Here is a 26,393-nt window from a genome sequence, read left to right as displayed (position 1 = left end):
TATACTCTTTCATTATGTAACCTCCGACATTTTTATCGCGATGCATGGCAAGTATTAGGGATGTAACTCCCGATCATGACGCAAATCGGGCAATGAAATGGTAGAATAGTGTTAATTTTGTTCTCTTGGGTACATTGTCATCCCATAAAAGCCCTCTGACTTGATAAAATGTTGTACCTTTACTTAGTCTGTTATTAATTTCATTACTTCCATTAATAATGCTATCTGCATGAGAGACATCTACCACCAACCGGATGAACTATCCGTGTGCAAACTTTGTGATAACCCATGTGACAGATATCACGTAATGACATGTAAATGCAGAGAAATATCTCTTGCAAGTTATGAATCTCATTCCGTATTGACGGTTATCACTTTACAAAAGAAAATATTTTCTTTTGTAAAGAGAATCTCTGACAAAATTCTGTGAAAATGCTTAAGAGTATGTCCTCTAATTATGCACATTGTGCAAAATTAAAGTAAATTAAATTAATAATGCTACCGAGATATGAAAACTGTTCTACATTCTCTAACCTTTCTCCATCTATGTTCACTTGGCTTCACTTTTGACAATATTATGTACCAACAGGATGGCTTGGCAATGGGGTCACCGGCCTCAGGCATCTTAGCGGAAATCTATTTAGATTTTTTGGAACACACTAAAATTAACTACATCTTCGCAAATATACTCCTTTGGGCTAGGTATGTCGACAACACCTTGGTAATTATTGACGACCAAACCGCTAATGCGCCTTCCACCCTCCTTAATCTCAACAGTATTGACCCCCATATTAAATTTACCCTTTAATCTGAAACCAATAAAACAATTTCCTAGATCTGACGATAAATAGGCTTCCATCCTCATCATATAAGATATACAGAAAACCCACACACCAGTCAAGGCTCGTCACACCCACAAGCACACAAATGTGCCACTTACAACAGTGCTACAGCAACTTTTTTATAGAAAGAATAATCAATAAATTTAAACATCGTCCTAAGACAACATGATTAAAAGAAAACTACAATCCTTTGACTTCACCTTCGCCGTACCCCTACTCCCTCTGTCCTTCTCCCCCTTCCCTCCAACTCCACCTCTGCCTGTTCTTGCTTCCACACACGACTGATAGCTCAGTTCCTCTCCACACTTCAGGGTCCACGACACGCTGAGCAAGGTTGTTTACGCTCCGCATCGAACTGAGGGCCTTCACCTTTATAGCTCTCTACTGCTCGATATACCGCAATACGTAAAACTTTAAAGCCGCTGTTATATATCAGTTGTATTTAAAAGTTGTTTCTCTATTTAGAGATCCATTTTACTCTGTCACAACAAGACAACAACGTCAAGACTTTAATGTGTATATTCAAGATTTTAAACGCATACTCAATTAAGATTCAGCATTAAAGCTAGGCTTTCCTCCTCACATCAAGATTAATGAAGACTATCATCTTAAATATGTTATAACAAGAAGAATCATGTTTTTAAACTTTAATGTGGATTTTTCGTCAAGGACTATCGTACAGTATGTTACACTCATCATTTGTGTATCATGTGTGTGAATATTGTCTCGTATATTTTGTTCTTTTGCTCTTTTTAATGATCGGCTGATGACACAGTGTCGAAACTGGTACATACTTAATATGTAGGCCTAAAAGTCGTGTTCACCATTTATTGTCTTTTCACATTTAGAAATGCTGCCTTCCAACGAAAATAGCCAGTATAACTTGAAAAACATGTTGTCACACATTGCATAATATAATTGTATTGCATTGAAAAAGTGGAACCCTTAAATTTACCTTATCTTATTGTAATTCTCAGTTTTTAACTTAAAAAAATCCAGTCAATATGTATTACATTCGGAAGTACAACTCGTAACATACGCTAGTTATCAGCTGACGGTTTGGCACGCTTTCTGCAGCACGTCTTTATTCCGAAGGAGTGGCTTCTGCTGCAGATACACAAACTCTTCAGAAACAGTTTGGGAATAGATTCTCACTGTTTGGACTCAGTAGTCGGGAAAAGTTTCAAGAAGACGGGACCTCGAATGCTCTCGATGCATGGCTGACAAGATGGCAGTGAAGATGACGTCATTTGGAATGACGACATGCTGGTAGCAGGGAAGTTGGCTTTCAGGTGAAAGCAGTGATTATTACTCAGGTGTACTGTGTGGTAGGCCTACTACTCAACTGAAAGAGACAAATGACTGGTCATTAAGTTCTTTTCTATCAATATTGCACAATATGATAATACGATACGCTTATCCCTTTTCTCTATGGGGTTACGATCATATGCCCTTCCTGACCTAACCTAATCAGTGGAATTAATGAGATGAAACGAATGATGTGATATGAGTAACTAAGATGGGTTATATTTACTTTATATGTAGGCCTAAAAGTCGTGTTCACCAATTATTGTGTTTTTACATTTAGATATGCTGCCTTCCAACAAAATAGCCAGTATAACTCAAATACTTCATAAGTTTGTTAAAGAATTATATGTATAGCCATGTGTTCACTGCACAAAATTTGAGGTTATCACATATTACTTTTTTTTGGCTGTAAAACTGAAGGGAAAAGGTGTCTAACGGTCTCTCGATCGAATTGTCTGGAGATAGGTGGGGGCGGGGATACCACCTTCACTGCACTGATCCCATTCTTTGATATCAAGAAATCACACTTCTTGCACATTCTTTGGATTGCAGAATAGCTATATTTAGCATTGGAAAGGGCTGTTATGTAGCCTGGCTAATAAGGTTCAGTCCGCTTTGGCATTGTTGCAGCTCATGTCAGTACTGACGTGAATAATGATTTCCCGTTTTGACTTGCTCAAACTGATAACAGCGCCGCCAGCTGAGCCCAGTAAGATAACTGCTCAATGTTTCATCTGAATTGTACAATATTACAGTCCAAGCACTGACTCAATACGTATTTCAGATAAAATGCCAAGAAAAAAATATAAATACAATAAATAAACTGCTTTCTCAATGTACAAATAGAGCAAACAACATCACGCAACTTCTGGGATCATGATTTCTGTGGGAAAGAATGAAGCAAACAGACTTAAAACATGAGAGATTATTCCTCAGACTTGCTTGAAAACAAAATTATCCTTCCACGAAGAATTATATTTTAACGGAATTACAATTCAATCAATCGCTAATGATCTGCATTTAGGGCAGTCGCCCAAGTGTCAGATTCGCTATGTGTTGCTTTCCTAGCCTTTTCTTTAATGATTGCAAAGAATTTGGAAATCACCCTGAACTAACTGAGCTCCTTTTCTTTGGATTTTTTCCAGTTCTTGAATCATGTAATCCTGGTGAGGCTCCCATACACTGGAACCATACTCTAGTTGGGGTCTTACCAGAGATTTATATGCCCTTTCCTTTACATCCTTACTATAACCTCTAAATATCCTCATAACCATGTGCAGAGATATGTACCCTTTATTTACAATCCCATTTATGTCATTACCTCAACTTTCCTTAACACATAGGTACTTAACAATGGTCCCCAAAAGGAACTTCCACCCCATCAACGCAGTAATTAAAACTCAGAGGACTTTTCCTATTTGTGAAACTCACAACCTGACTTTTAACCCCGTTTATCATCATACCATTAACCTCATCGCAAGTTATAATCCTGGAATTCACTCTGGACTGATCTACACTCCCATGAAAAATTCAGTGTAACAGCAGAATGGAGACAGTGATGGTAACAATGTCCACCCAACAGCGCCTTTGTGATTAAAGACCCAACGAAGTTGGTGCCAGGTTTCGATCTTCCTCGACATGAGTCATCAGAACTCAACCGTTTCAGAACAGGCTCGGCAGGTGCCACTATATATGATGAAAAAATGGGGATATTGTGAAAGTGCTGCGTGTGAGTGTGGTGTTGAGAAACAGACATTGCTTCAAGTTGTTGAGAGCTGTCCACTGTCAGCATTTAAGGACAGTTTACAGGCTCTCCATGAATTGACTCCAAGTGCAGTGGACTAGTTGTCGAAGCTGGACATTCTAGTTTAATTATTTCTCTATTTTAACTTATATGCTCATTGTATATTTTTGCACATTATGCTTGTAAATGCCATACGATAATAATAATACTATAATCATACCATTGCCTACTGTCCATCTTATAATATTATTGAGCACATTTTGCAGTTTTGCACAATCTTGTTACCTATTTATTACTCTGTACAGAATAACATCATTGCAAAAACCTTATCTCTGATTCCACTTCTTCACTCATATCATTTATATACATAAGAAAACATAAAGGTTGAATAATTCCTCAAGGCAGTGTCATTGGACCTTTGTTTTCTTACATTCTTATTTCACAACACTGATTCTTCTTGAAATCAAACCCATTTGCATTTCAATAACTAGAAAATTCTTCACGTTACAATCATAAATTCAAAGCCCGCATATAGGTTGGCGCTGATGGGTTAATGAACAATTGCATGTAATAATTGTTCACAGGTTTCTCTTAATTGACTGACATTATTACAGTAGAACCTCGATTATACGTTCCCGGAAGCTATGTTTTCCCGTATTATCCATTCAAATTATGTGGTCCCGCGAGCATCCTAAGTAAATCACGTTGTAAAAATCCTGTATTATCCGTTCCTTGAAGAAACGATTTCCCGTATAAACCGTCCAGAAATTTCAGTCCCATCAACACTAAATCCTCGATCACGCGTTTTTCATACTTTTCATACTTTTTTCGGCATACTTGCGGGTCTTGGTGTTAACGTCCCGTCATTGCGGTAATTCGAGGAAGCGGAAAAGCGATCGGCAGGGAACTTGCATAAGGGACCATCTTAGCATCGCATTCAGGTGGTATTGTTTAGAGAATCCAAATCATAAAGCAGAAAGTATCCACAACAATTGGAAGGAGACAGAGCGCATTTCGACAGCTCTACTTGAAGACGGAACGAATTTCGTCAACTGTTCGTACTTGCAAAACATCTACATTATGTCCAGAGTTAGATGTTTACCTTTTATTTTTTTCAAGTGTATCGTCCAAACAGGTTTTCGACACTGTATAGTCACTGAGCTTTCAGGCTGGAATCAAAAATGCTCCTTCTTAAGTAACACAAATTTAGTATTTTAATATTATCGTATACGATTAGGCGCTATGTTATTGAGACTGGAACAGATGTTGCACCTTACATACAAAAAGCCATGGGAGGTTTCGGGATTGCCTATTGCTGTTTTGGTCCTAATGTAAGGCTGGGAATTTCACGTTATTGTTTTAAAATGTTAAAACCGCAGTTGTTTTATTTGCGCACGTTCATGTAAAAACTTTGCAGCATTTCGCACTCGTACCAACTTGGACAGCGAGTGTGCTTTCCAGCTGAGCCCAAGGTCGCGAATAACCACTTTTGTTTTTGTCATTTTTCCCCTCTAAATTTGTTTATTATAATTTTTCAAAATTTGTTGTTAATTTTTCGTGATATTTTTTCTGTTTTGCAATGTGTATTATTGTACTATATTTTGTAGTGTCTGTTGTAATTGGAGTGCAACTCTGTTACAGACATATGTCATAAATGAATAAATAAATAAATAAATAAGTAAATTCGGAAGTTTTGATGATATTTTTTCTTTTTCCAATTTTGATCGTGATTAGTGACGGACATAATTGTATCAAATACGATTGAATACAATGCATTTGAAAACTTGAGAATCGATACTTACATTCAAAACAATATTCTCGAGTTCAACATGTATGTTGGGTATTCAGCCCGAAGGCTGGTTTGATCCTCATAACCTATTAAAAGTCGATGTAGGCCTAATTTGCGTGGTACAAGATTTCCATTAACTGACTACAAACAGTATACCGGTGACCAAATTACAATGGAAGATTTAAAGAAAAAAGGGATTCCGCCATCATGTTGGGCTCCTTTGTATCCAATGTGCTTTATTTTATTAGATTAGAAAATTACAAAATACTTGTGGTCGATTGTTGTTTGGCTTGATGTTATTAACACGTTGAGTGCCATACGACCCCATATGGGTACGTAAGAGTAGCCAAGTTTTTGAACTTCACGTCCCCATATGGGGTCGTACGTTCGTTCTAAATCGAGAACTGTGCGAACCCATTTGGGTGCGCAGTAAGTATGTGTTTCGAAGATGTATAAAGTCTCTTCCCTGCCATCTGCTGGTCGTCTATTTAAAGTAGGTGCATAGTCCACCTTCCATTTCTCAATTCCTGTTTTGGCGCGACCCCATATGGGTACGTCAAGAGTGCTTTGTAGGGTGACAAAGTCATTGTCTATCTCATGCACGCGTTGTTTATGTAAGTGTGCAGTGCTGTGAGTTTCCTTTTCTTTTTTAAGTCGTTACGAGTAAATCGAGCAGTAAAAGACTTAGTGCAGATTGTCTGGACGATATATCGAACAAGTCGGACAATGATGATGTAGACGAAGTATATAGTTACAGTGATTTTGAACCCAGTATACAGCAAATATCGATCTCGCACGTTCAACCACATTCATGAATTACAGTCTTCAGCACACACTTCCCCACTGTACTCCAGGTTTCCAAGCCAGCTGTTACAGCAATTATGACCGTCTTCTACGATATAGTCACTGGTTTCCCATGTGCACAACCAGCGCTGCCAGCTTCTCTTACTCAAATTGAAAGTTATACAAAAAAAATTGTATACTTATTCAATATTCCGTAACTACTAATTCTTCTTATAATATTGTTCTGTTACATCCTAATTTACCAAATTCACATGATTTTCACTACTTTATATAACTATATTCTATACGAAAACTTCCTAACCTAAAATCGGAAGATCGTCATTTACAAACATTTCCTGACCTTAAATCGGAGATCGTACTTTTTAACGGCTCCAGTATGAACAAGATAACATATCTATCATAATCAACAGCATATAAGGCATCCCCGCAAAAGAAAATGTAAGTGTGACCGAGCGTTGGGACAGTAACTACTGTATAAGTACGACCCCATATGGGGGCGCGTGTACGTGTACAGTTCGTAATGACCAATACGACTCCATATGGGGTCGCAATATTTTACCTAATATACATAATAAGTTAACCTAATATATCATAAATACATCCTTATATCAGCGATCATTTTCTTGGTTAAGCCTGTGAACGTTTTGGCACCAGGGAGTAACTCGATGTTATTAGCTCACGGCACTAGACAGCAAGCCTATGAAAATCGGTCTGGCACTCAACGTGTTAAGTAGGTTTTTTGAACAGTTTGACCGATCTAAGTTGCTGAACTGAAAGAAGTTTTCAGAGGAAACTGACGACGTTTCCCCGGTAAAACTGAATGTAAACTTTCGAGATTTTTAAGTCGCATACCAGTAATTAATGTTTGAAGCCAGCCCCGCGGTTGAACTTCCCTGCTTCTCACCTGGAGGACCCGGGTTCAATTCCTGGCCAGGTCAGGAGTTTTTACCTGGATATGAGGGCTGGTACCAGGTTCACTCATTCTACTATTACCTTTAATTGAGGTGCTATTTAGTGGTGAGGTGGCGACCCCGGTCTAGACCGAGCAGCGGTCGCTTGGCAGGCAGAAGGCCCATTGCGGCTGTAGTTTGGTTTGGTTTAGGGGTGTTTGTAAGATTTTAAGTTCCATATACATATTTCTTTTTTTGTGGTGTTTAGCCAAATTGTTCATGGTTCATTCATTCCCAGATTTTCCGTTTTCTCATGTTGTACGTTTTTTCGGCGGTCCCTCCAAAAACGGAGAATCGAGGTTCCACTGTATTACAGGTTTCTCTATACAGCTGGTACACCATGAGGGCTGTAAAGCTATTCAGTTTTTATGTGAACTTAACGCCAAATTTATGTCTTTTTATACAAAATTTAATATCTTTATTCACCATAAAATAAGGACATTTCTATACATCTCTTTTTAACACTTGGATCCTTTCCTTTCTAGTCATTGTATAGATAAGAAATGTGTTTTTCCACCATTCAATACAAAATTTATTTTAATAGATTAAGCTAGTACCGGTTTCGGCTCTTTAACGGCCATCATCAGCTAGTACATGTTTTGTTTTAGCCATTAGACTATACACAAGTTGTTACTGTATTAGGCATCCGGATGTCTAATGGGGGATGGAATAATAGCATATAATTAAAATATCAGTGGTCAGGTTAAAAAGTTATAAATAGAGCATGAGTATGTAAAACACATTAAAAACACACAGGTCACAATATATAACATTTAAAAAGTTTCAACACATTAAAATTGTACGTATAGGTAGACACTTGTTAAAATTTTCAATTTATGTTATATGGATTCCATTCTTCTGTCTTCTGTGCAGATCCTTCTAAGTAATGTTGATTTTAGTTGCGTAGGGTAATCTTCGAGGACATTTTGAAACTAGTGTACGTCTTATTGATGTGGGCCTTTGTCATGATGAAATTTCGTTATGTTATATATCCCAACTTGTGATATACTATGGCAAGTTTCAATACAATAAACAGCAGGTCTCGAGCATGTATTTAGAAGTAGTCGGTGGTAACACTTCTCTCGTCTATGTTTGTTCTTGTAGTCTGTAAAGATAAAGTGATATAAGTATGCCGGTAGTGTGTGCATGAAGGAATGCCTAGTGTGTGTATGGAAAGAGTACTTACTATAGTTGTTGTGGAAGTCTTGTGCTGATGTGTTTGAAGGCTTGTTGTGTTCTACTGCGAGTGAGTCTGGGGCTCATATTAGCTGTGGAGGGGAATGTAGGTGGAGGGGAAGAAGGAGTGGCCATTGGAGAAGTAGGGGCGGGGTCAGGCTTGTGATTCGTTAGTTTGTTAGAGCGTGTGTTTACTATTTTGAGATAATCATTCTTTAATATCGGAATTTGTATTGAATGGTGGAAAAACACATTTCTTATCTATACTTTGAGTCTGTCAATACGGAAAATGAAATTTATAAATAATAATTTCTAGTCATTGCCATACTAAATCTGTCCCATATTTTTCCTGCATCTCCTTCACGTTCCATTACGAACAACAGTTCCCTGTCTCAGACCTCTTATTATTTTGTTCTCCCAACAGCGATCTGCTTGTACTGTGCTTCCACATCCTCACATCACATCATTTGTTTTCCAAATCCTCTTTTCATGACTTTGAATAATAATATTAACAGGTGTTAACTGTCACCATGGCCTTCAGGCCTTCCGTGTAGTTTTGCACTTGGTATTAATGTTCTTTCTCTGGTGTTGTGTGCAGGCTGTGGACAGTGGTTCTGTCCTCACTCAGACGGTGGCACCTCACCGTGACTTCTTCACCGCTCAGTTCCTGCTGGCATTCCCTGCCGGCGGGCAATACCTGCTCATTGTGGAGGCTTCCGTAGTGGACGAGAAGAGTAACGTGTGGCGAACTGGACCTCGGACCAGTCTGACCGTCAAGTCCCACGAGGAAGGTGGGAAGGTATCGTCTGCATCGACCAGTTCCTCGGCAACTACTACTGGACGTACCACCTTCACCGGAACGAGGATATGATCACAGACGTGCTGTACATCCATCACCATCATTGTTGTCATGAAATTAAATGTACTCCAGGGGAAATTAGCGCTAACCTGGAATGTGGACGTAAAAGGTTTTTTCAAGTTCAAATATTACTAGACCATATTTATGTACATGTCCCTAGAAACCAGCCATTTTCTGTGGTATTTAAATTTATTTGGTGTTGTAATTGTGCTACAAAGTTTAATGAAACTCATATCATTCAAAGGTTTATTGTTCTGCAGTAACATGTAATTTTTTAAAAACTCAATTATTTCCAGTAAATCTCAAATTTTACAGTAGATTTTTCAACTACGTAAATGTCACAAAAAAAAAAGTCCAACAAAGAATCACTGTTCATAAAATTGTATCTTCTCTCTTATTATCACTAAACCCATGGCTCAACAGCTCCAAAGGGCCATGGCCTACCAAGCGACCGCTGCTCAGTCCAAAGGCCTGCAGATTGAGGTGTTGTGTGGTCAGTACGACGAATCCTCTTGGCTGTTTCTCTTGGCTTTCTACACCGCGGCTGCTATCTCACCATCGGATAGTTCCTCATTGTAATCACGTAGGCTGAGTGGACCTCGAACCAGCCCTCAGATCCAGGTAAAAATCCGTGACCTGGCCAGGAATGAACCCGGAGCCTCCGCGTAAGAGGCAGGCACCGCGGGGCGAGTGCTCTTATCATCACTAAGGATTGAATTTATGGCATGTTTTACACCATTATTATTAGTTTTATAACCCACTTGGTATTAACGTCCTTTCTCTCGTGTTGTGTGCAGGCTGTGGTCAGTGGTTCTGTCCACACTCAGACGGTGGCACCTCACTGTGAAATGGTGGAGGAAATTGTACTGTTTTGTAAACGCTATTTTTTTTTAATAGTATTTTTCAAGTACATACCTTCAAATGTACCAGCATCTTATTCCTCATATTTCAAGTCATCCACATCATCATCTATATTAGCAAAACAATCCTCAACATCATGGCACAATATCTTTGGCGTACTTCCATTTCCACTCGCACGGGCAGTAAAGTGGCATGAAAACACCATCACACGATGTCCAGACCCGTAGAAACACCGCTTAGCAAAATAACATTAGTTGAATTGAGCAAACCTCTAGAAACTATGGGCTTGGTTAATACTTTTACGACACACTGATGAACTAGGGGCTCACCTTTCAAAGTCATTGCTGTCCTTTTCCAGGCTCAGGCTCGTGAGGTCCACTGAGAAGTTGCTGCAGTCTTAACATAATGAACTGCAAATTGTGAGCTTCCTTTGTGGAGATAGTGATTTCCAAGCCCACTGTCAGTTTTCTGTGGTTTCCCAGTTTCACACCAGGCACACTTCCTTCCCACTGTTAGGCTTTTTCCTGTCCCGTCGTTGCCATAAGTCCTATCATTGTCACTGCGACATAAAGCAACTTGTAGAACTGTGCATGTTAGTGTACTTATTGACAATGACAGTCTGGTGGTGCCAAGAATTTCAAACCCGCCTCTGAAATGTTCTTATTCTTCTTCACGAATGCGTCACTTCGTGGTAGCGTTAGGTGGATGGCTTGGTTCCATCTGGAACCCAGCTTGTTGGAAGAGCGTTTGTTTGACCCGTAACACTCGGCACACCAGACATTTGATCTACAATCCATCGAGTTGCTGTCAGATGAACTTGACCATAAGACAAAAAAATCTTCTTCAACAGTTGTGAAGATGCTTTTTGGAAGCATGCGAAACTACAAGCACAGAGACTAACCAGAAGAACACCACATATTTGTTGAGGAGTAATCAGAGGAAAAGTGGTACACATAGACAAGTACAGAGTTTGAACATTGCAGTTCTAAAAGATGTTTTCTATTATTTGAAGCATAATTGAAGGGGTCGACAAAAGATGGTGTAACCACATCACCTCATTTGTGTAATTCATATGGCTTTTGTTAAGGAGATAACAACATATTCATGAAATATATCTACCTGTTAAGCGTGGCAACAAATTAACTTTAATTTTTGGTAATTTTCGCATTGTAGTACGGTTTTTATAAATATTATGGTACCAAACTTGTGGGTTAGCACAGAAATAATACTGATACAGAATTTTTTATTCTGAAATGTTATCATAGGTAAAGGCAACAACAATAATTTTATTTTTCCATGTTCTTACAAGCTTTTCAACATGTCAAACACACAAGTTAAATGTAAATATTACACGATAACATACGCATTATTAAACAAGGAATTAGACTGTTAAAGAAAAAATGACATATTTCGTTTTCGTTTTTAAAGGAACATTCTCTCAAGTCGCATTCAATATTTGGAAATATTTGTTTATTTCTGTCTGGAAAGCTTTAAATTACATTTAACTAATTACATGTAATAAATATCATTTTTGATCCGTATTGATGATATTTGATTGGAATAATAACAATAAGTTAATTTATTAATTTGACCACCTAATCAATACAATAAGTCTTGTCTTTCTTGATTTACATTGACAAATGGTACATATTTCGCCTTGTATATAGGCATCATAAGCCATTGTCTTAATCTTGAAATAAAATCAGGCACCTGATTTTCATATAAATAAAATAAAACTAATTTTTAAAAAGCCTTGGAGAGATGAACTAAAATTAACATATGGTAAAAGACTTGTACAATGTTGGTTTTAAAGATATTGCAATGAGTGAGGAGTTTACAATTGGTGAAAGTATTTGCAATATTGACATTAGTAGGCTACTATTATAATTAAAATGAACAAAGCAACAGTCTGTTATAAACAAGTGGTAAGATTGCTGTAAAATTATGTTGACCGACCAGTGATTACAATTAGACAATGACGAAAATGACAATCAAAAAATAATGTTGAATAAATTAATGTCGAAGGATGGTCAAGTGACCTGTAAATATTTGTTACATGAGATGAAAGTCGAAAGTGGCATATGGTGAAGTTGTAGTTCACTTAAATGAAAAAATACGAAGTTATAGTTGAAGGTTGATGAACAATGTTTAAATTGGACCTCTATAGACCATCTCAATTTGATGCGATGCTAAAACGTTGTTAAGAATATGGGTTTATTGACATTCTAGTCAAAAGGCAATGTGACAGTTGAATCTGTAAAAGGAAACCAGAAGCGTGGTGTTAATTGTGTGAAAAAAATCGTAATACAATGTTTAAGTGGAAATCGTGTACACTTACCATTTGACGATGGTGAGGGTAACTTGTTACGTTTAAGCTAAAAGTTATTGATGACTGTCGACTTCTTACTACGAGTGTTATGGCTGTAGGTTTGTGTTGGAGGGGGATCTGTTTATGAAGGCGTGACTATGGGGTTGTTTGTAGTACTTGGTGGGACAGAAAAAGGAAAGTGTTGCTTGTTATACCAATTTTACGAGTTGTTATAACGGCTTTACGAATCGTCTTGTAGCAAGACGATAGCACTTGGAGGGTTAATTCAGATGGAACTTCCTGAAATTGCGGGTTGAGTTGCTGGGTAGGTTTCTTGACTCCGTGTATTAAACATAAAATAAAGTACAAAGGTTTAATCCACCTACTTAATACATTTACAATAATTGTGATGTCTATAAGAACATTACAATATATTACGAGGTACTAGTTTCGACCCTGTATGGATCATTCCGTCTGGCGAATCTGCATGCGGCCTTGTGTTGTGGTTACTACCTGTCAAAGCAGGCACCTGACCATGACCTTTCGCAGCTGCTAAATATGCTAACAGATGGCAGAACGTTCCTAATAACTTCCATGCTGCTTGGAGAAAAAGTGACGCACACATTGATGGGAAAGTTTCAGGTCGACTTTATTCGACTTCCGTAGCAAACAACATGTCGTCATGAGTCAACTCAAGTTGAGTGACTGAGGCAAAAGAGTTAAAAGAGGTCTTTCTTTAGCCAGTCTATTGCAGAACTGTTTAATTCTTTGATCTTTCAAATATCTGCTGGATGTTCAAGTCCAAGAGCTTTCAGATACTTCATTTTATTGTAGACATGATATGGGCTTATTATTATTATTATTATTATTATTATTATTATTATTATTAACTTTGCAGCACATTTTAGCAGGGAGCTGCAAAGTTCTTTATTTCTCTCCTTCTTCAAACTACTAGGACCACTTTCTTTGGAACTTCCACATATGTAATAAAAAATAAAATCGCTAACCATCAGAATTTTGAGGTTATTTTGGAGAACAAGATACCCAGGATTTGTCTACTTGGTTTTTGAGGGAACTGTAGGCGGTATGAATATGACAGCCAGATTAGAACAGATGTAGGATGTAGTAGTTAGGTAGAAATGAAAAGGTTAGCACAGAATAGGGTAGCATGAGGAGTCTATAGACTGATGCCATCTTTGTCAGTATCCTCACCATGATAGGCAGGAACACTGTATTTCTTACAGACTCCGTCAAATACTGTACTACCACTAGTGAAGAGAATGCTGTCTACCATGACAAGTAGTAGAGAATAATTGCAGACAGGTACTTTTCAGCCGACCCCTTCAGTGTATCGGTTTGTATATGTCGTAGTGTACGAGTCTTATCCTTGGCTTTGACAACATGAATGTGACTAAGGTCTGAGCCAGTCTCTGTTACAAGTGCTGTGGAAATATTGCCCATACGATTGGTTGGTGCGTGTAATTCAGTGGGCTCCGTAAACTAATATGTAATAGCAACTTTCGGGTTGCTGAGGAAAGCAATGGAAAACTACCTCATATCCCTATTATACCTCTTCAGTGATGCCTAGGCCATCTGACAGCTGATGGCGGAGCCTTCGGGCAGAGTACCATACGAAGATTTGTAATATCATTAACAAACTTTTGTGGGCTTCAACACTGCCAAAAGCTCAATGGCACAAACTCTTGTGTAGTATGTGTGTGTAAATAGTGACCATTGAATATATCATATTTGTACTTTTTATAATGTGTTTTGTGTATGGAAAGAGTTTTGTAATTTCAATAAAGCAAATGTGTGTTTAAATTACTTGCGAGACTTTCCATTTTTCCTGAAGATCTGTAACTGGAGGACGTGCTAATGGTGGACGGCGGATGCTGGAAAGAAGTCACCATTCTAACTCGTCGAATAGGTGTTCTTTTTTGGGTTTAGGTCAGAACTCTGGGCGGACCAGTAGAATTGGCTTCCAGAGTGTTCTTGTGTTGATATAAACAGTGAAGTTATTTTCCATGGTAGGCAATACGAAACCATTCAAAATGTGATGATACCCATCTGCTGTCCTACAAGAGAGCTAGCATCCCCACACCACAACTTCACTGTTATTTTCCAGGCACCATCCCATCAGACTGCCACAATTTATAACGTGATTCATCACTCCAAATTACCTGTTTGCAGTATTTAGTGGTGTCTCTTTTTATTAAAGAGGGGAATTAATTAATTAATTAATTAATTTATTTATTTATTTATTTATTTATTTATTTATCGTATGGTCCATACAATCAAGTTGGTTATACTGCTCTTGGAGTGACGTATCACGATGTGTATGGAATAGCCACCTACATCCGTAACAACATAAATGAAGCCTCGCTTATTTCTGAAAATACGGATGGAAATATACATACAGTTGTCACACAGTTGCATGGCATTACTATAACAAATGTCTATAAACCACCTAACATTCTTTGGCCTGAACATGTCTTACATACTGCAAAGCATCCTGCAATTTATGTTGGGGATTTTAACAGTCACCATGGACTCTGGAAGTACTCCAAAAATGATGAAAATGGTAGAATGCTCGTGAAATGGGCAGAGGAAAATGACCTACATTTAATTTTTGATGCTAAAGATAAGGACACATTTAGATCAGCTGCATGGATCAAAGATACAAATTCAGACCTCTGTTTTGTAAGCTCTAATGAAAGTGGTTTTCCTGAAAACATCACGAGAAAAGTGATTGGTGAATTTCCACTTAGCCAACATAAGCCCATCCTAATTGAAATTGGTATCACAATCCCTGTAATTAGATCAACACCACATTCTCGTTGGAATTTTCGTAAAGCTGACTGGACCAATTTCACAGCAGAACTTAATAAGTGCATCCGATGGATTCCTCCTAAATATAACAACTATAGGTGTTTTGCTGGTGCAGTTATAGAAACAGCTAAGAAGTTCATTCCAAGAGGTTACCGCAAAGAATATATCCCTGGATGGAATGAAGAAAGTGAAGCACTATGTGGAGATCCTAACATAGCAACCGAGCTTCTGTCCAGTCTGGACTCATCTCGAAGGCATAAGTGGATAGAAACAGTTGAGAGGACAGATTTTACTCGCTATAGCAGAGAAGCTTGGAGTCTTCTCGGAAAATTAGGAGGAAGCCCACCAGTATGCAGAGAACAGACTGAAGTTACATCAGATCAAATTGCCTCTCACATAATTGAAACGTCACGAGTTCCAGGTGACAAGAAACACACCAAATATATTAGACAACAACTTCAAGTCTTGAAGTCAACAGCACCCCGTTGTCAGCTTAAAAATGGTTTGCCTCAAGGTTCAGTTCTATCGCCATTCCTGTTCAGCTTATATATATCTGATCTTCCTGAAGTTACATCAAGATTTGGGAGACCTGACTGATGAAGGGAATGCATTAATAAAGTAATTTTGCATAGAATATGCGAATCCCTTCACAGTATCTGAGATTGATACAGCACTGAAAGATGTAAAACCATTTAAAGCTCCTGGCTTCGATGGAATTCATCCTGAGTTCTTGATCAGTCTGGGACAAAATGCGAAAAAATGGCTGGCAACATTTTTCACAGACATCTTACTAACTGGACACACGCCTTTGGAGTCCAAAAATCTAAGATAATTGCGATTTTAAAACCTGGCAAACCCAACAACAAGCCAGAAAATTATCGTCCCATAGCCCTCCTTAGCTGCTGCTGCTACAAACTCTTTGAAAGACTCATATTTAACAGAATAAGCAGCACCATTTTTATGCACATTCCCATGGATCAGGCAGTCTTCAGACCAGGTCGCAGCTGTTGTGATCAAGTTTTGGCACTTACAACATTCATAGAAATGGGGTTCCAAAGAAAATTGAAAACATATGTTGCTTTTGTTGATCTCACTGTTGCATCTGATACCATATGGAGGGAAGGTATGATCTATAAACTTCTCCGGGTCATACCATGCATAAAGATAGCAAGAACAATATGTTGAGTGATAGGAGGCTTCAGGTTATCATCGGGAACAATGTGAGCAAGGAGAGGAAGCTTAAAAATGGTTTGCCTCAAGGTTCAGTCCTATCGCCATTCCTGTTCAGCTTATATATATCTGATCTTCCTGAAGTTACATCAAGATTTGGGAGACCTGACTGATGAAGGGAATGCATTAATAAAGTAATTTTGAATCATTTAAAGTGTATTGACAAGGTGGATCCAACATATCTATTTTAAATAGTTTCTTTGATAGACATACCACTTAGTCGGGCAAGTCTTCCCAAATGGAAATTCTAAGTTCCCATGGAGGGAATTAGATTCTTTTCCACCAATAGAGCATATCAAAAATCAGATCAAAAATTAGATGGATGGCTTTTCCGGCGTTTGCTCTATTAACCAGCGTTTCGTCTTAGGTCTGACACTAGACTCTTCAGAGTGGGATGTGTCAGACCCTACCCACTGACGCTGGGGTGTATGCGGGTGAACTTATCAGAAGCTTATTTATGAAGCACAGTCTGATAACTGCATACGGGAGATAAAACTCCACAATGGAATTAATGCCCGCCTAGCAATTCCAAATGGAAATTCTAAGTTCCCATGGAGGGAATTAGATTCTTTTCCACCAATAGAGCATATCAAAAATCAGATCAAAAATTAGATGGATGGCTTTTCCGGCGTTTGCTCTATTAACCAGCGTTTCGTCTTAGGTCTGACACTAGACTCTTCAGAGTGGGATGTGTCAGACCCTACCCACTGACGCTGGGGTGTATGCAGGTGAACTTATCAGAAGCTTATTTATGAAGCACAGTCTGATAACTGCATACGGGAGATAAAACTCCACAATGGAATTAATGCCCGCCTAGCAATTCCAAATGGAAATTCTAAGTTCCCATGGAGGGAATTAGATTCTTTTCCACCAATAGAGCATATCAAAAATCAGATCAAAAATTAGATGGATGGCTTTTCCGGCGTTTGCTCTATTAACCAGCGTTTCGTCTTAGGTCTGACACTAGACTCTTCAGAGTGGGATGTGTCAGACCCTACCCACTGACGCTGGGGTGTATGCAGGTGAACTTATCAGAAGCTTATTTATGAAGCACAGTCTGATAACTGCATACGGGAGATAAAACTCCACAATGGAATTAATGCCCGCCTAGCAATTCCAAATGGAAATTCTAAGTTCCCATGGAGGGAATTAGATTCTTTTCCACCAATAGAGCATATCAAAAATCAGATCAAAAATTAGATGGATTGCTTTTCCGGCGTTTGCTCTATTAACCAGCGTTTCGTCTTAGGTCTGACACTAGACTCTTCAGAGTGGGATGTGTCAGACCCTACCCACTGACGCGGGGGTGTATGCAGGTGAACTTTCGGGCATTAATTCCATTGTGGCGTTTTATCTCCCGTATGCAGTTATCAGACTGTGCTTCATAAATAAGCTTCTGATAAGTTCACCTGCATACACCCCAGCGTCAGTGGGTAGGGTCTGACACATCCCACTCTGAAGAGTCTAGTGTCAGACCTAAGACGAAACGCTGGTTAATAGAGCAAACGCCGGTAAAGCCATCCATCTAATTTTTGATCTGATTTTTGATATGCTCTATTGGTGGAAAAGAATCTAATTCCCTCCATGGGAACTTAGAATTTCCATTTGGAATTGCTAGGCGGGCATTAATTCCATTGTGGAGTTTTATCTCTCGTATGCAGTTATCAGACTGTGCTTCATAAATAAGCTTCTGATAAGTTCACCTGCATACACCCCAGCGTCAGTGGGTAGGGTCTGACACATCCCACTCTGAAGAGTCTAGTGTCAGACCTAAGACGAAACGCTGGTTAATAGAGCAAACGCCGGAAAAGCCATCCATCTAATTTTTGATCTGACAAGTCTTCCCAGTCAAAACTTTGTAACATTTCTGTAACTCTACTCTTTTGTTGGAAATCACCCAGAACAAATTGAGCTGTTTTTCTTTGGATTTTTTTTCCCAGTTCTTGAATCAAGTAATCCTGGTGAGGGCCCCATACACTGGAACCATAGTCTAGTTGGGGTCTTACCAGAGACTTATATGCCCTCTCCTTTACATCCTTACTACAATGCCTAAACACCCTCATAACCATGTGGAGAGATCTGCACCCTTTATTTACAATCCCATTTATGTGATTACCACAATGAAGATCTTTCCTGGGGTGGAGACCCCTTTAAACAACAAGCATCATCATCATCATCATCATCATCAAGATCTTTCCTTATATTAACACCTACATACTTCCAATGATCCCCAAAGGAACTTCCACCCCATCAACGCAGTAATTGAGGACTTTTCCTATTTGTGAAACTCACAACCTGACTTTTAACCCCGTTTATCATCATACCATTGCCTGCTGTACGTCTTACTACATTACAATAAGAGAATCAAAGTGGAAATTGAAGAGATTATAGAACAATATTTCTTCTTCTTGAGGCGCCTTCTTCTAGCGGAGGTTGGCGATCCACATAACCAGCTCCGGACGTGATGTTGCAGCATGGAAAGCATCTTCTGAAGTGCAGTTGTGCCATCTTCGGATGTCCTTCAGCCATGAATTCCTCCTCCTGCCAACAGACCTTTTCCCCTGTATTTTACCTGCAATGATGAGTTGTAATAGCTGGTATTTCTCGCCTCTCATAATGTGCCCTAGATATTGGGTTTTTCTTTTTGTTTTTTTTTACAGTAAGTAATAGTTCTTTTTGTTTCTTCATGCGATGAAGGACTTTGTCATTTGAAATGTTCAGCTCCCAAGGTATTCGGAGTAGGCGGCGATATAGACATTTCAAAAGCATCGATTCTTTTTTGTAGATTTTGGTCAAGGGTCCAGCTTTCACATCCAAAGAGAAAAATGGAGAACACATAGCACCGAATCATTCGCATTCTTAATTGCACATTTAGATCTGATTTTGTAAATAGCTGTTTCATGCTAAAAAATTGTCTCCTGGTCTGTTCTATTCTAGATTTTCTCTCTCATGGAATCAGTATTTAGGAAGGAACAAGTTGATCAGTCCTCCTCACCTGTTTGTGTTTGGAGTTGTAAGTAAGGTTCAGATACTCGCCAACTAATCTCCTTGTTGGATATCACGCTCAGTTTGCGCAACTCGCTCGCAAATTTATTGAACTACTGTCCTGTCGTGGCGTGTGTAGCAAGTCTTTCGCCACACAGGTGACCTCGATTCAAACCCTTCTATTATTTCTAATTTTCTTCCAGTTGAAGCCTCTTTCTCAAACTGATAGAACCTCCTCTCCCCTGGCACATGTCGTAATGGACTTGTTTTCATGGATTGTACGTCGAAATGCGTTGCACGCTTCTTCTCTTTCCTCGTGCTGCCTCTATTCTACTTGTTCAACATCACACTAACACGTTAAGATGGATGGGTCGGTAAGGGCTACGGTTGGGAAGGCCCAGCCCCAGCATTTGCCTACTGTGAAAATGGGAAACTACAGAAAACCGTTGGATTCAAACCCACTACCTCCCAAATGCAAGCTCACAGCTGCATGGCCAACTTGCTCTCTCCTGTTGTTTGTGTACTCTCAACAAGTACCTTTTATACTCTTCTTATGTTTTATCCTTTCTGTCCTCAGCTTCCTTATTCATAAAACTATGAACACTGAACAATCTCTCGCGTTTCTCCTTTTGTCGCAAACTTCAGTGTAGAATTTTCCGCAGCATAATTCACTTCATGCATGAACAGTAGGAATATATACCGACAATGAACTGTACAAGAAGCAGCCCCTTCTCTTCCCTTCCCATCTCTGTCTGCCAGCAGGCTTTGCACTATGTTTCAAGTGCCAAATTGATTTGAGGCTGTTATAAAACATATACTACAGCAATGAACAACAACAGTTACGAACAATGAAACTGACGCATCTCACGTTCTCTCCAGAATTAAAACTTGTTGCTTACGATAATCTGTACACAAATTACAAGATTCTAAATTAGGCGCTTAAGATGTAACAACTGGTGCTTACTGGTCTTCTACTATATATATTACTAATGGTGGTTACGGTAATTGCTTACAATTTTTTTTTACCCTCTAGCTTCATTTGACGCTTACAATACGTTGCCAGCACCTGCAGTGGATTCCGATTGACGTATAAACATCGTAACCTCAATGATGATAAAAATGTTGCTTATGATAATTTCCCTTTCCAGGGACAATACAGAGATGGGATTAGTTATTACACCACCACTTTATTGCTGCTACAGATCCAAAGATCAACCTTCACTCAACAAAGGGGTGAGGAAGCTACATTTCGGTTCCTTTATGTTCTTGGATACCAGATGCTTACAATGAAACTTTCTCCAGACTGATTGCCAGCGTCTGGACGACTAGATATGGCACTTGAAGACGAAGAACAACTTAACAGTAACCATCTGTACGTCAAAAACGAGCAAGCACGCAAACATGAAACTGTACAGTGAAATGAAATGGCGTACGGCTTTTAGTGCCGGGAGTATCCGAGGACATGTTTGGCTCGCCAGGTGCAGGTCTCTTGATTTGACTCCCATAGGCAACCTGCTCGTCGTGATGATCAAATGATGGTGAAGCCAGAAAAATTAACCAATGACGGTTAAAATTCTCGACCCTGCCGGGATCCCTGTGGCCAAAGGCCAGCACGTTAGCATTGCCCTCCAGCCCTATGTGACATGTGTTGTGTTGGATCCCACACTGAGGATATACAAGTTCCAAGTTTCTTCTTTGAGCACTACCATTGTTCCCAGGTGAATTTTCAGAGTTAAGAGTTGGTTCCTGGCACATGGCATTCGCATTTTTCTTTCAAATTCGTACAATACGGTCTTTCTTCACTTTCCTAAAAACTTGTGGACTAAATCTAGGCATTATAAAAATGAACAAACCCACAAAAGTAATAAAACTCACTCAATTCACTTCAGAAATTCGTTTATAATGACCCAGCAACAATAACAATTTGCACCTTTGTTTACAGCAGAAGTTGTCACAGCCTTCTTGATCATGCAGCAAGACTTATCTCATCTTTCGCCTATCCAAATGGACAAAATAGTTTAGTTTATGTCATGATGACTGCCATGAAGGTGACGTGGCCTTATGAACGTCGAAAAAAAATTATATATTTTTGACGTACTTGTAGCCTGAGTACCATCACGAAACTTTGGGAATATATTGTCAATGTATCTAACTAAATATTGACAGTTTTTAAAAAGTCGCACATGTACCCGTAAACGGCACAAGGTCCTTCTTTAACAAGCTGGGATCGACAACATCTGTCCCTTATGGTTATTTCAGCCACACATCTGTATTGTTGTTAGTTGTTTGCTTGTTTACAGCGGCCCTGTATTATCGCCTTTTGTCTTTCTGTTCTTTTTTTTAAATAGTTCGTAAATGTTTCAGCCCACCTGGTGGCCATGATCGGTAAGGCGTTAAATCTAAAGCATCTGACACCGTGGTTAGCCGGTTTCAGTCCCACTGGTCAAAACATTTTCACTATCAGAATATTGGCTATTCTCCGGACCACCTTTTGAGCAGACTAAAGCGGAAGTGATGTCATTGCCTCGTCACACTCGCCGTGGTTACCAAACAAGCCAGCGCGCGATTCAAAGTGGTACTCCACCAATATAATACAGCACAGCTCATGGATTGAACCTCGAATGAATTTAAAATAATTAAAACATTAACGTATACGTGTTATAATCCCATACAGTTTTTTAACGGCTTACATCTTTAAACAATTAATTTACTGAATTACATTTTAAATGTGAAAACCTACAATCTGTTTTTCAGTCAATGACCGGGTCAGGGATGGAATGAATGAAGCCCCATCTTGCGGCGAGGATAGGAATTGAGCCGGCTGCCGAAACCTGTCTCACTCCTCCGGGGCAATGATTAATGACTGACAGATGAAATTAAATGATACTGGAGAGTGATGCTGGAATGAAAGATGACGGGGAAAACCGGAGTACCCGGAGAAAAACCTGTCCCGCCTCCACTTTGTCCAGCACAAATCTCACATGGAGTGACCGGGATTCGAACCACGGAACCCAGTTTTGAGAGGCCGACGCGCTGCCACCTGAGCCACGGAGGCTTTTACAGTTTTAATGTACTAACTACAATTTCACACTTAAAGCATTGCGAACGAATTCTTTTGATATAAACAGTAAGCATTACATTCATTAAATTATTACTATTATTATCAATATGTATATATATAATATTTTATTATTTATTATTCACTATTATTGTCTAAATATATGGCCTGATTCCTGATTGAAATGAGCTGCTACTCACGGGCGATTTATGAATAAGCAAGAGAAGTGAGGATTATGTACTCGTACTGGAATTAACTTGAAACTGACAGATGAAGTTGGCGATCCAGGCGAAAACTTGTCCCACCTCCGCTTTGTCCAGCACAATTTCAGTAAATTAATTAATTAATGCAAATATATTTTTGTAAAAAAATATTATTACATATTATTATCATCCAGGAGATTTCAGCGTTAGCTTACCTTGTAACACCAATAACACCTTGTGCCGCAGTAATTACTCTGTGTCGCTATCGAGTGGCTGCACACCCAAGTCGAAATCAGAGCCGGGTTCAGCACATGAGGTAAACTAATCCCGCCGTCAATACTATTCGCCTTATAAACAGACAGAATCATATTTCTCTCGCCGGACGTAAAAATCTTGCGTTTCTTCTTCAACTGATAACAGTCTGGTGAATTTTTGTTCGGATCCATTGCACAATAATATCCAATAACGAGTAAGAAGAAACCTACAAACGTACAAGACATAACAGTAATTATGAATTAGCACACAATATGCACATACACTGTTTTTGTAAAAGCGAAGCACACTGATAAAATTCTCTCATGCTGTTTTAAACAGACTAGGGAACTGTACCCACATGTTGAGGACATCCACCGAGTGATTAAGTACGGCAGCTCCACATTGACTGGACCATTGCCAAAACTCGCTCTAAGTAGCGCACCCCCCTTGCCCCCTCACCTACCGTGTAACAACACCGCAGGCGCTACCCCTGTCGCCCGCGCCATCCTCTGGTCTATACACTCACTTCCGTTTTAGTCTGCTCAAAAGGTGGTCCGGAGAATAGCAGGGTACGGGAGGTGGTGGTATACGATTTCAAATCATGAGATTGCGTTCCAAAAGCCTGAATTAAATTTCAAACTTCTCCGCAGTGCTCATATGGAGCGAAGGCACAACTCTGTTGATGGTAATTTGTCCGTCGGATGGCGACGTAAAGCTTTGGGCAGACCCGTCGGTGCTATTTGACAGGAGTAGGCTATGTGCCGGCACCGGGTTTCACCCTCTCCCTTCCTACTATCATACGTCACATCATTCATTTCATTTCATTTCATTAACTCCTCTCATGAGGCTGATGTCAGGAAAGGCCCAGCACAAGAGATTCATCTTACCTCGCACCCGATCCCGTGGAAAAATGGGACAAGGGTCGGACAAACAATAGTTCGTTAATGTTTTGGTACCTTCTCATCGTGTTTGAACATTTATCGTATCTTGCGGCTCCACGTTGTCGTCTGCGAATGCAGTTGGACGTCTCTCTTTGAGAAATACCACCCAGTGTATGACTTTCCTCCACCGAGTTGTACTGCTGTGGTACCATTCAACTGGTTTCCTTCTCAGCCACAACTGGACTTCGCCTATGACCACCTCCCACGGAGTGCAAGATGCAATCTGTACAATTGTCGTCATGTTATCGACACCTTTATGGGAACGAACATGCAGATAAGAATATCAGCTCATGTACTATGTGCAAATCATAAGGATCCTGAAGTTTACAAATCACTAGTAGACATAACACACAGTAGGCTAGATTGACAAATTACACAATACAAAGGTCGTGTTGTATTCCTGGGGATACCTAACCCTTTCATATGTTCCAGGTGTTGCCAAATAACAATCCTTTAACTCGGATGTTCTAATACTCGCTTAAATATGGGAGACATAGTTCATAATTTAATATCTCTCTTTTGTGTGACAACTTTAAACGACCGGTCGAGTTGGCTGTGGTAAATGCTGGGGCTGTACCTTAATTAAGGCCACGGCTGCTTCCTTCCCACTCCTAGGCCTTTCCTATACCATCGTCACCATAAGACCTGTCTGTGTCGGTGCGACGTAAAGCCGCTAGCAAAGAAAAAAACAACTTGAGTAGCCGCTCAGTGTCTCTTTTTGGATGAATGGCAATGATTCCACCCCGTAGAAGACACACAGTGAACTTCGGACAGGTACCAAGCACGTGTCCTGCCAGAGACTGCTTGGGCTGCCCAGAGCACTCCCAAGACAATAATCCACTACGATTATTCACCAAAATGTTTCCTTTGGGTAAGTCTAACTCTCAAAGAGTGCTAAAAGTGAAAAACAATTACACTATTTAATTTAAGGTTACGTTTGAACATAAAAATAATTACGATGAAAACAAAGAAACAGGTGCCTACAATTATAATTAATGAAATAATACATTTTAAGAACACCGACATAGCAAAACACGAACTATACATGTTTAAAGTTATCATAGGAAAGTCCAACATCTGGGCTACTTGCACACGTTTCATGTGTGGATTAGCATCCGCTTTCTCAATAAACTTTAATTCTTCATCATTAATAAAATGTCTAGCTTTCTTCTTCTCCATAACCCAGCGTGTGCAAGTGAAAAAGTGAGTTCTCCTTTTGCAGGGCTACTAGCAGAGAGAAACTACTACATTCCGGCGATCTCTCTCACTCGATACGCCATTTTCCAGACTTATAGGCGCCTCCCTACTAGCTCCGAGTCGAACAAGCCTAGGCCTGGTCGCTCAGCGATTAGGGGCTTGCTTTGCCTCCTACTACTGGCTGGAGATGTCCACTCAAACCCTGCTCCCACCACTTGTGAAATTAAAACAGACATAAACATATATTGTCAGAATGTGCAATGCCTAAACAATAAGCGGCCTGATTGTGAACTATCCCTGCCAGACTTAAGAGAAGTTGACGTGATCGGACTTACTGAAACATGGCTCTCTTGGGCTAGTGACAGTGAACTACCACTCAGTGCTAATTACAGCATATTCCGTCGTGATCGCGCTACTCTAGGTGGTAATAATAATAATAATAATAATAATCGTATGGCCTCAGCTACCGTTTGCAGACATTTCGAATTGACGCCATCTGGCTGTCTGCTCGTCAATTTCGACGTTCCGGTTTACTCTGTCTGCCATCTAGCGGACCTAGAGTAAACCGGATCTCTCTTGGGCGTCTGATGGCTGAGATTTAATTAATTTTGTCGGGTAAATACCAAATGTATCACCAGAGATCTTTTACATGCCGACATCGTACGACATGGAGTGTCGAATGGACTTTTTTCCGGCCTTCAAAAATCCGACTACCTCTGCCGGGTTTGAACCCACTATCTTGGGATCCGGAGGCCGACACTCTACCACGGATCCACAGAGGCAGCTACTCTAGGTGGTGGAGTAATGCTAACAGTGAACAATGCGTTACCACGTAAGCGAAGTACAGATCTCGAACGGAACTGTGAGTTAGTGTGGGTGGAGCTACTCTTTCCTCGATGCCCTGTACTTGTGGGATGTTACTACAGACCACCAAACAGCCCATTCTGTGACCTTGAACAGTGCCTGGACTCAGTCATTGCAGTTCTCCCTCATGGTGAAGTAATTTTAATGGGCGACTTTAACCTGTCTATAAAGTGGTCTTCTCCAACTACCG

The 26,393-nt window shown here is 39.7% G+C and overlaps 2 protein-coding genes across 2 annotated transcripts in view; one reads left to right on the top strand and one right to left on the bottom strand.

Annotated features, from left to right (window-relative positions):
* Window positions 1–9,715, top strand: part of defl (Integrator complex subunit 7) — a 438,395-nt gene extending 428,680 nt beyond the window's left edge. The window contains exon 19 of the mRNA XM_067157240.2: window positions 9,212–9,715. Within this exon, the coding sequence (XP_067013341.2) occupies window positions 9,212–9,484 (273 nt within the window). The 3' untranslated portion in view covers window positions 9,485–9,715. The remainder of the gene's footprint in view (window positions 1–9,211) is intronic.
* Window positions 1–26,393, bottom strand: part of Tasp1 (Taspase 1) — a 272,831-nt gene that overhangs the window by 107,034 nt on the left and 139,404 nt on the right. The gene's annotated exons all lie outside the window — the stretch shown is intronic.

The sequence above is a fragment of the Anabrus simplex genome, chromosome 13 (assembly GCF_040414725.1).
Source record: "Anabrus simplex isolate iqAnaSimp1 chromosome 13, ASM4041472v1, whole genome shotgun sequence".
In the NCBI taxonomy this organism is placed as follows: domain Eukaryota; kingdom Metazoa; phylum Arthropoda; class Insecta; order Orthoptera; family Tettigoniidae; genus Anabrus; species Anabrus simplex.
The sequence above is the reverse complement of the archived record's forward strand: the minus strand, read 5'-3'. Positions and strand labels throughout refer to the sequence as shown.